General features: G+C 38.9%; 2 protein-coding genes and 1 long non-coding RNA gene across 3 annotated transcripts; 2 read left to right on the forward strand and 1 right to left on the reverse strand.

Annotated features, from left to right (window-relative positions):
• Nucleotides 1–1,150: 1,150 nt before the first annotated feature.
• LOC115483012 (mucin-5AC-like) lies at nt 1,151–3,247 on the reverse strand. The gene has a single exon (XM_030223708.1). The coding sequence runs from the start codon at nt 3,245–3,247 to the stop codon at nt 1,151–1,153; it is 2,097 nt and encodes a 698-aa protein (XP_030079568.1).
• Nucleotides 3,248–4,784: 1,537 nt separating this feature from the next.
• LOC111592502 lies at nt 4,785–5,626 on the forward strand. Its single transcript, XR_002750963.2, has 4 exons — nt 4,785–4,876; nt 4,935–5,075; nt 5,143–5,544; nt 5,612–5,626. It is a non-coding gene; the product is annotated as an uncharacterized LOC111592502 (long non-coding RNA).
• A 1,960-nt stretch (nt 5,627–7,586) lies between these two features.
• LOC111592501 lies at nt 7,587–8,660 on the forward strand. Its single transcript, XM_023304726.2, has 3 exons — nt 7,587–7,769; nt 7,833–8,483; nt 8,567–8,660. The coding sequence occupies exons 1-3, from the start codon at nt 7,700–7,702 to the stop codon at nt 8,593–8,595; spliced, it is 750 nt and encodes a 249-aa protein (XP_023160494.2). The 5' UTR covers nt 7,587–7,699; the 3' UTR covers nt 8,596–8,660.
• The last annotated feature ends 2,496 nt before the right edge of the window (nt 8,661–11,156 follow it).

The following is an 11,156-nucleotide window of genomic DNA, read 5'->3' on the forward strand; positions in this document are numbered from 1 at the left end:
TAAACGTAAGATAATGTTATTTATGTTATAATGTTATTTATTTACGTGTGTGCTATCAGTTTGGGAAAGCAAAAGTTTGTGGAAGGTTTCTATTGTAATCTGTTTCACTCGTGAAAGTATTTGTTTTGTGGATATATAGATATGTGAATATATACATATACTGTCAAAATCAGGTAATTGATTTTACAAGTTTGATTAAATATTTGAGTATATATATTTGGTTTTATGTTTTTAATTATTTGTTATTTTTTTTATTTATTATTTGTTCAATTATTTGTAATAGAATTTAAGTTAAATACTTGAATATAATCATTTGGTTTTCTAATTTTAATTATTTTTAAATGAATATAATTTTTGTAATAGAATCACAAAGAAGTCCATTCCGAATAATTTACTGATTTACTAAATCAAATACAACTCAAAAACTATTTTCAAATCCATTCGTATTTAGGTACGAACTAAAAACCAGTTTTGATATTCGTTTCATACGAATGAGTCTTTTTCTATATTTCCAGATATTTACCAATTCATCTTGTCGAAAACTGTCTGTCGAAAATGAAGCTTAAACAATTATAATCTGATATATATATTCTGATTTTCTGCATGTATTGCCAGTTGAGATGCCAAAGATCAAACTAAAATCATCTCGACCTCACAAGCTGTTAATATATATCCTATATAAAGTCAGAGTATCCTCTCCCACAGCCATGGGACATACAAATTCAACTGATTAAAGTTCATAATTTTGATTAATTCATTAGGCTGTAATCATAACGCTTCAACACTCAATTCGCCAGCCTTTTACATATAATAAAGATGCATAATACAATTTTGTGGATTTAACAATTATTTTCCCTGTAATACGTTTTAAATAGCGCCCAACAGTAAAAACCAACGAAAATACATTTCTGAGTACATATCTTTATTAAAATCTTTTTTTAGTTAAATTACTAATCCTTATTTGCTTCAATATATATATTTTATTTTTAATTTAAAAAATGTTGTATTTTGATTAACTGACAACCAATGCAAGCCAACAGAATTGAGCACAAGTTGTGGGATTGGGAGTCCAAGGACCACAACGGTCTGTGGACATTGGTAACTGAAGTCGTCCTTCTGAATGTTGTTTTTCAAGGAATTATAGCTGTTATTAAGGACGTGGAGTTGTTGGGCACAAGGGAAAGATCGGGAACAAATCACACAAGCCTGGTGGAAGAGTTGGCCCGGGATTAATGACTGTGGTGGGTTCTGGAGTAGTAACAGTGGTTGGCTCTGGAGTAGTAACAGTGGTTGGCTGTGGAGTAGTGACAGTGGTTGGCTCTGGAGTAGTAACAGTGGTTGGCTCTGGAGTAGTAACAGTGGTTGGCTGTGGAGTAGTGACAGTGGTTGGCTCTGGAGTAGTAACAGTGGTTGGCTCTGGAGTAGTAACAGTGGTTGGCTGTGGAGTAGTGACAGTGGTTGGCTCTGGAGTAGTAACAGTGGTTGGCTCTGGAGTAGTAACAGTGGTTGGCTGTGGAGTAGTGACAGTGGTTGGCTCTGGAGTAGTGACAGTGGTTGGCTCTGGAGTAGTAACAGTGGTTGGCTCTGGAGTAGTAACAGTGGTTGGCTGTGGAGTAGTGACAGTGGTTGGCTCTGGAGTTGTAACAGTGGTTGGCTCTGGAGTAGTGACTGTGGTTGGCTGTGGAGTAGTAACAGTGGTTGGCTCTGGAGTAGTAACAGTGGTTGGCTGTGGAGTAGTGACAGTGGTTGGCTCTGGAGTAGTAACAGTGGTTGGCTCTGGAGTAGTAACAGTGGTTGGCTCTGGAGTAGTAACAGTGGTTGGCTGTGGAGTAGTGACAGTGGTTGGCTCTGGAGTAGTAACAGTGGTTGGCTCTGGAGTAGTAACAGTGGTTGGCTGTGGAGTAGTGATAGTGGTTGGCTGTGGAGTAGTAACAGTGGTTGGCTCTGGAGTAGTAACAGTGGTTGGCTGTGGAGTAGTAACAGTGGTTGGCTCTGGAGTAGTAACAGTGGTTGGCTGTGGAGTAGTGACAGTGGTTGGCTCTGGAGTAGTAACAGTGGTTGGCTCTGGAGTAGTAACAGTGGTTGGCTGTGGAGTAGTAACAGTGGTTGGCTCTGGAGTAGTAACAGTGGTTGGCTGTGGAGTAGTAGCTGTGGTTGGAGCTGTTGTTGTTGTGCTTAAGCTTGGAGTTGTTGGGCACAATGGAAACATCGGGAACAAATCACACAAGCCTGGTGGAAGACTAACTGTGGTGGGTTCTGGAGTAGTCACAGTGGTTGGCTCTGGAGTAGTGACTGTGGTTGGCTGTGGAGTAGTAACAGTGGTTGGCTCTGGAGTAGTAACAGTGGTTGGCTGTGGAGTAGTAGCTGTGGTTGGAGCTGTTGTTGTTGTGCTTAAGCTTGGAGTTGTTGGGCACAATGGAAACATCGGGAACAAATCACACAAGCCTGGTGGAAGACTAACTGTGGTGGGTTCTGGAGTAGTCACAGTGGTTGGCTCTGGAGTAGTGACTGTGGTTGGCTGTGGCGTAGTCACTGTGGTTGGCTCTGGAGTAGTAACAGTGGTTGGCTGTGGAGTAGTGACAGTGGTTGGCTGCGGAGTAGTTACGGTAGTTGGAGCTGTTGTTGTTGTGCTTGAGCTTGGAGTTGTTAAGCAGAACACAAACGTCGGGAATATATCACAAAATCCTTCCGGAAGAGTTGGCCAGGGATTCGTGGTTGTGGTGGGCTGCGGAGTAGTCACAGTGGTTGGCTCCGGAGTAGTGACTGTGGTTGGCTGCGGAGTAGTTACGGTAGTTGGAGCTGTTGTTGTTGTGCTTGAGCTTGGAGTTGTTAAGCAGAACACAAACGTCGGGAATATATCACAAAATCCTTCCGGAAGAGTTGGCCAGGGATTCGTGGCTGTGGTGGGCTGTGGAGTAGTCACAGTGGTTGGCTGCGGAGTAGTTACTGTGGTTGGCTGTGGCGTAGTAACAGTGGTTGGAGCTGTCGTTGTTGTGCTTGAGCTTGGAGTTGTTAAGCACAATGGAAGCATCGGGAACAAATTACACAAGCCTGGTGGAAGAGTAATTGTGGTGGGTTCTGGAGTAGTAACAGTGGTTGGCTGTGGCGTAGTAACTGTAGTTGGCTGCGGAGTAGTCACTGTGGTTGGCTGCGGAGTAGTCACAGTGGTTGGCTTTGGAGTAGTAACAGTGGTTGGAGCTGTCGTTGTTGTGCTTGAGCTTGGAGTTGTTAAGCACAATGGAAGCATCGGGAACAAATTACACAAGCCTGGTGGAAGAGTAATTGTGGTGGGTTCTGGAGTAGTAACAGTGGTTGGCTGTGGCGTAGTAACTGTAGTTGGCTGCGGAGTAGTTACGGTAGTTGGAGCTGTTGTTGTTGTGCTTGAGCTTGGAGTTGTTAAGCACAATGGAAGCATCGGGAACAAAGCACACAAGCCTGGTGGAAGAGTAATTGTGGTGGGCTCTGGAGTAGTCACTGTGGTGGGTTGTGTAGTAGTCACTGTGGTCGGTTCTGGAGTAGTCACTGTGGTGGGTACTGGAGTAGTGACTGTGGCTGATGTAAATGTAGGAGGTCTTTTGTTTGCGTTCAGTAAAAGCATTAATTTGATGCAGACGGGATGGAACGGAAACACAGCACAGAACTCATGAGGTACTGCGGGCTTTGGATATTGGACAAATTTAACTGGAACTCCTTTCCCCATTACAAGAGAGAACGTTTGATAGATGCTAATAAGCAGAAAATACCTGAGATTCTAAAGATTTTTTTGTGAAAAACTGGTAGGTGAAAGGAACTTTGAAGCAGAACTTACCATATCGAACAGTCGGCTATTACTAATTCTATGCAGCTTTACTCAGCTACTTATATACAAATTGTTCAACTGTAAGGTTGACCTGTAGAATATTTGCCTTTTCACTTAGTCCCGCTGTTAATGAACTTTAATCTCTAAGCGAAGGCAGCTCATGTAATTTATATGTCTGTCATAGACACTTTTATCTGAACGAAAAGCCACTGTCCCTAAAATTGCAGACATTTTTATCTATAGTAAATAGAAATTCCTGAGCTGCATATTTCAGCTGCCCACCTTTTAGCTTTCGAATCGTGAAAAGTTTGTTTCAAGTTCAACATGAATATTTGGTTAATCGATTGCTATATTCGTTCATTAAGTATATATATATATTTTTTTTTATTTTAAATGCTTTTTTTTATTTGCAATCTGTCTTATACTAGACAATAAATAAATTTGTTTAACAAGAATATTACGTAAACGGGTGGCTTGGTCTCCACTTAGATCAATCCATATATTTACCTACTTTACATATTTATATATTTCTGTGAGGCAGGTCTAGGACATGAAACCTTTTGTGTCGCCTGTGGTTGCTTGAGTCATCCAGTAGTCTTAGTGCTAGTGCCTTATCGTGGTTATGTAGTTTATTCATGTATCTGTTTGCATATAGTTGTATGTCTTCTTTAACAAGGGGCAGTTGAACCTCTTTGTGGATGTTATAATTAGTCACATCGCAGTATAATTTCGATATTTGAATTACTAGCTGTACCCCATAACGGCAATGCGTAGGTCCATGCTGGCTTCAGTACGGCCTTATGTAGCCTTAATTTGTTCTCAAGACTAAGTTCAGACCGTTGTCGTAACAGCCAAAATATTTTCTTGGTTTTCACCTTGAGCTGCTCTCGTTTCGATTTGAAATATTTGACAGTTACAGTGCCGATACATAAAATTAAATAAGCAGGCCGTGACTTGATGTTTTCGACTACTCGCTCATGCACAACAAATTCGAATCATAATTCTTTAGACTGCCGCTCCATAAACATCTACAGATACGTATTTGTTTGTGTGATACTTGTGATTGTCCGCAGGCATGTGAGTATTGATATATAATTTATATACAATTAAATGGTGCTAATTCTCCTTCGCGCAGGTTGTGGTCTTTTGAGTAGTTAGACATTTGTGAGATCGTTTTTGTGTGAAACTGAAGGAGATGTTAAAGGCTCTACTTGATACTCGCACAATGCGATAGCAAATATGCCGAATCTATTTTTGTGAAGTTGTTCCTTTTAATGTGAGTATTATTTAAGTACTTCTGACATGAAATTCAAGTTGAGATTGGCTTTTGTTTTTGCTCTTAGTTGCGTTCTCAACTGCCAAGTCAAGATGTGCTCTACTTTTTCCGATCCGTGTTGCAGTCCTGTTTGCAGTCCTGGTTGCGGTCCGTGTGGCAGTCCGTGTGGCAGTCCGTGTTGCAGTGCGTGTTGCAGTTCGTGTTGCGGCCCCTGTATCAGTCCCTGCTATATGTATTGTTGCAGTCAGAGTTGCAGCCCCTGCTGCACCGCTTGCTGTACCGCGTGCTGCTATACAAGCTGCTCATCCCGCGGCTGTTACCCATGCTAATGGATGGAGTAGAGTGGAGCGCAGCCTCACGCTGCCTGGAACACGTGCTTCACAATCGTATTGTTAGATACTCGCCCCAGACTACGACTTAAGGCTACAATAATGGTTAAGCAATACGTGGACAACAGCTAAAAATACCTGTGAGAATTTGAGTTAATAAATAAAAAAGCATTTTCCCTTGAATTTTTTTACGCATGCAATTTTCAGATTAAAGCGCGGAGATACAAACTATAAAAGTAAAATTATTTAAAAATATAACTCAATATGATTCTAACTTCCAAGCGGCTGTAGTAGCAGCCTACATCTAAAAGCACACACCTGAAACATACATGAACCGAGTAACACGTGACTAACCAATTAGCCAAAATGACGTTCACCTGAAACATACCTGAACTGAAAGACATGAGAAAACCAATTAGCCAAAATTATGCTCTACTTGTTTGACGTTTATATTGACCGCTTGGCTACAAGTCAACAAAAGCACTTGGCTGATGAAGGCATTGAAGTGAGCTCCAGTAGCTCAACATGCAACTCAACAGCAGCTGCCGGACCCAACATGAGCTGCACCAAGACCAGTAAAACAAAGTTCGAAAAGGCCACGTGTTACCTATATTGCTAAACAGTAATTTATATGGCCTTAAATTGAACCCCTCTAAAATATGTAATCTAAACATTGCTCAAGGCCATTAAATTCTCTCGTAAATACGTTATTAATATTTATACCTTTTTTATTACTGATTAGCATTAGGCAATAAGTTCAAGATAAAAAGCTATCCAGTTGGAAGAGACAAATTACAATTCTTCAAATATATTCTATCTTAAGCCAACTCAAGTCGGGTAGATACTCTGAATCGAGTGCAGAGCAGCTATACTTCTTTCATATATACAATTTTCAATGTATAGTACAGGAATATATAGTTAATGGAAGGACGAATGGGAGGTATTCAAAATTCGAAGGACCTAAGCATTCCCATGGCTAAGAAAACGAAATCAAATAATCGATTGTTATCGATAATAATGAAAGGGAATCTGCTATCGAGAGAAATGCATTCCTTTGCCTGCAACACACATTTTCACATAATCATTGAATACTAACTTTCCATTTTTAATAGCTAAATAAATAACAATTGCCATTATTATTATTATTATTATTATTATTATTATTATTATCAACTGTCTTACCAAATATTCTTCATCATTTGGTCGCATAAATTACGTTTAGGGTCCTCGAGCGGAATACTTTTTAAATATTCTTGAGAGCGTGTGAAATTATTAAATACTGAAAGCAATTAATCTTAATTAAAAGGTTGCCACAAAATGTGGCACGAATTTCGTATGCAGCTCGGGTAGTTGCTTTGAGTCCAGTCTTAAGCCTGTGCCGGACCGCCTATTTAGAATGTTCAAGGATTGTCAGCAAATCAGGTGCACTACGTGATGTGCTTTCAATAAAGTGCACGAAATAAAGCAAATCGTCGAAAGAGAAAAAAAATATAAAGAAAAAGAGAGAAAAAGAAAAACTTTTAATGCGCTTAGGCGACGAACGATACACAGAGTAGAAAATGTTGAACGGTAAATGGTAAACAAAATCAGGAGCTACGAAAAGCCACAACATAGAACTGCCAGCACTTAAAATCCAACCACCTGCCCAACTGCCCACCTGCCCACCTGCCCAACGGCTCACCTATCCAAAATGAACCCGTGCGTGAGCAATTTTTCTAAACGAGTCGCTTCAGCTGGAACCAGGAGCTGCAGCACGTTCCGGGTGCGATTCCAGGACATGCTGCTAAAACAACAACAACAACACGAGACAACGATGATGATGATGAGCATCATTATGATGAGAATGTTCGGTTAAGGATTATTGAAGTACTGACAACTTGGGTGAATCGACCTTTTTAGATGAAACATTAAATATTACCAAATACCCAATAAACTTTTTCTCTTGGAGCCACTTAATAGACATTAGACGGGATATTTCGCTAATGAAGCGCATCGTTTCTGTCATCATTTGACATTCATTGTGGGGATCACACATAATTTTTAGAGTGCTTGCTCAACAAATTCACTTAGTAGTTCTCTCGAAATCGAAATAGTCCGTGCATATAATATTTAGATTCGATAGGTGAAACATCTAAATGACTTATTATAAAATAGTAGGCTTAGTTAGCTAAGTTCATTAACATACATTCATAATCGTAATAAATATTTCTAATTCAGTCAGACAACAAATTTTTACACGTAAATTGCTAAGTAACTAGTAAACCCGTAAAATTTATCCCGTAAAAAATAAAAAGTATGGCCGTAAAAAATATCAATAAAATTAACAATTTGAATTTCTTTGGATTGACAAAAAGATTTCCTAAAGGTTAGTAAACGTTGCGAATGAACTAAGCCACATATAAATTGACAATTCTCGACTTTAATTTAGGCTGGGCTCCCCATCGTCACGTCACAACGTATAATCAATTAAGGAAACACGCACTGAAAAAAAAGAACCTTCTAAATTACTCCAGTGATCTATGTAAGTCATCGCCGACCAGGCTGGTCAATGAGAAAAACGCTCGTAATGGTACAACTCCGTTTGATGCAAGGCAGTTTGAGAACATGCTAGCAGCCGAGCAAATCCGCCAGTCAAATGAGATACTGAAGGAGCATTATCTAAAAAGACGACGAATGCTCAAAACATTAGCCCACGGAGTCGAAAAACCAATTCCGAAATTTACCAAAAAACTGCAAAGTATCATGGGTCTAGATATCGAATCCACAGACGATACAGTCTCGTCGAATATCATTAGAACCAGCGACTGTTACCAGATCGCGAGCTCACGCGATGATAAATATGAAATTTCCGGTGAAGCAGAATGCTCGCATATCAAAGTGCCTAAACGTAGGCAGCAGAACTCTGATGAGGAAGATTCAATTCAGCCAGATGATTATCCGAGGATCAGACGTACACGTAAAGCTGCCAGATTAGTAAAGTCTCGAAATTGTAAAATCCTTGATGATTTTACACAAGGTAAATATAAAGAACGACTTTTAGCCAGTGATCGGGATAGGGTAAAGAAAATGTGGCAAATTGGTGAGTGGAAAAATCAAAAGAAAAATTACTTTTATTTGCCATGTCTTTAATATTATTCACTTCTATTTTTTATATATTTGTAGGATCCAGACAAATTCCACGGTTGGAGTAATGATATAAATTACGGACAATCAGTATAAATTCTAAATTGACACGTTAGAATTTTTGACATTAATTTAATAAATAAACTTGTATATATGTATATATATATATACAATAGCTATGTATATATATTTATTTATATATATATATATATATATATATATTTATTTATTTACAAAAGCTGATGTAAAACTTTTAAATATAAAGTATTGCATCATCAAAATGGTGACGCTAGCTGACATTGCACTGCTCATCAGCGTGTTTATGGCAAAAGAAAATTCTTAAGCTTTTGTTATTTTTTATGACACGAAATTTGTTATACTTTTGATAAAAATACTAGTATTGTACTTTTTATATATTTCATATATATTTTTGGGCTCTGTTCTTGATATCGACCTTAATGACATGAAATTAATTCACAAAATTATTATAAAAAATAAAACATGACTTCGTTCCATTATCTAAACGAATTTATGACGAATAAAACCAAATTAATAATTTATGTCGAGTACACAGAAGAAATGTACTTTTCCAAAGATTGACAACCTTTAAGTAGAATTCAGAAAATGTTGGCAAAACAATTAGCAAAGCATTTAAGTGGTTAGCTGAAAGCACCACTTAGCTGGCCGGGCTGCTGCTGAGTTTCACATACAGTTAGCTGTAGTATGTAGTATGGAAGCTCCCACACTCACATTGAACATGGTCGAAAAAAATTAATTAAAACTTACCTCAATGAACTGACAGCCAATTAAAGTTTACGCAAGAGACACGGACAACAAGTCGAGCAGCAAGAAAAACGGTTGAAACGAGAAGGTGACGCTCGGGAGAGGGACGGAGCGTGGGCGGGGGCGGAGACGGCTTCGTTGACTGTGTCGATGTAGTGGTAGACGTTGAGCAAATGTAACGTTCAACGCGCCATTAAACGCGCTGTAGATCAGAACTGGGGCAAGGAGTACGACGACGAGGCGACGGGTTCGGGGAGACACCGTTTATTGGCCAAAAGTAAACAAACAAAAGCCAACAGAGACCAAAAGCCAAACAATAAGCAGTAGCAGCTGAGTAGCAGCCGCAGCATCAGCAGCAGCAGCGAAACAAAGACAAAAGAGGCAAACGAATAAATACTAGAAAACAAAATGGAGTGCGCGTCTCTCCCCTGCTGCTTCCCATTACCCACTGGACAGGATGCGACTTGTTTGTCTTGGACTTGAGCGGCGGCCGCTGCAGCAGCAGCAGCAAAACAATTAACAATCTCCGTTTGTCGTAATTGACTCAAATGAGCGCAAACAATAAATAAAACAGTAACAGTAACGGTAACGGCAACGGCAAAGAGCAACTGCGCGGGGAATGGCCGAATGGGGAATGGTAATGCTAACGGTAAGTCGGCAAAGAGAGCAAAGCAAAGCCAAAAAGCGTTGACAATGACGATGTCGACTTTGCGCGTTACGTACAAAATGCCCTTCAACTAGAGATGGAAAATATTTTGAAATACAATAAAACATCGCATAATCTATTGCAATTTATGAAGACTATGCAAAATATGTCACTAGATTCTAATTGGAAAGCACGGTCCTCAAAATTGTTTAAAAAATGTAATAAAATATATGTTAAATATATTTCAAATAAATATAAATAAACTAAATTATTTTATATTCAAATATAATATAATATAATAAAAATAATATAATATTTTGAAATATTTATATATTAGACTATCGCCTAAAAATTATGGAGAATATTTTCTTGCAAGATTTGACTGCGACCTTAGTTGTTGCAATTAAAAAAGTTTCGCATGGTAAAATTTAAATTAATAAATTAATATAATAAAGCACATGCTAAAGAACAAAGAATAATCTTTATATTGCGTAATTTACCCAGTGCCTCAAAATTTGTGTTAAGTAGTTTAAGCAGTCAAACCTATTCAAGGCAAAATTAATAAAATTCATATAAAAGTCAAATTTGCTGAACAGAAACTACTATATTATAGAACTTATTGATTTTGTTATATAACCAAAACTTATTAAAATCAGTTGATATATAATACACAAATATATATATATTCTAATAGCTTGTGATATGAATTTTCATCACATTCTGGTCAAAGCACTCGCTAGCAAAATATATTTCACAAATTGCTTGTGGTTTCTTCTATATTATCACGGTGTCATCTCTAGTTAGAGTTAAGGGCATATCTGCCGCTCTATCCACCCACATGTTCGCCTCATTTCTGGCTGGCTGACCTATAAGCAAGCGCATCTGCACGTACCGTTCACGTTCGCCTGCAGACGAATCACTGTACAGGCTGCATTTTTGTCATGCCTTGTGCTTCGATTGTTTGCACAGCTTGTCAGGATTTCCACTGTCAGTCGTCAGTGTTAGTTGGTTGCCTGCTCGGCTTGGCGTAGCTCGGCTTGGCTATACGGGAGCTGTTGAGCCCTGTAAGTGGATATCTTTGGCTAAGTGCAGCCAGGGTGGATGCCAGTTAGCCAACAACAAAACGCTCCACATTTTGCCCAACTGTTTGCACTACAATATTGTATTTTTAATTATTCAAGCTGCGCCGCTACAATGGGC

This window comes from Drosophila hydei, unplaced genomic scaffold (genome assembly GCF_003285905.1).
Source record: "Drosophila hydei strain 15085-1641.00,03,60 unplaced genomic scaffold, DhydRS2 tig00000253-arrow-arrow-pilon, whole genome shotgun sequence".
Classification (NCBI taxonomy): domain Eukaryota; kingdom Metazoa; phylum Arthropoda; class Insecta; order Diptera; family Drosophilidae; genus Drosophila; species Drosophila hydei.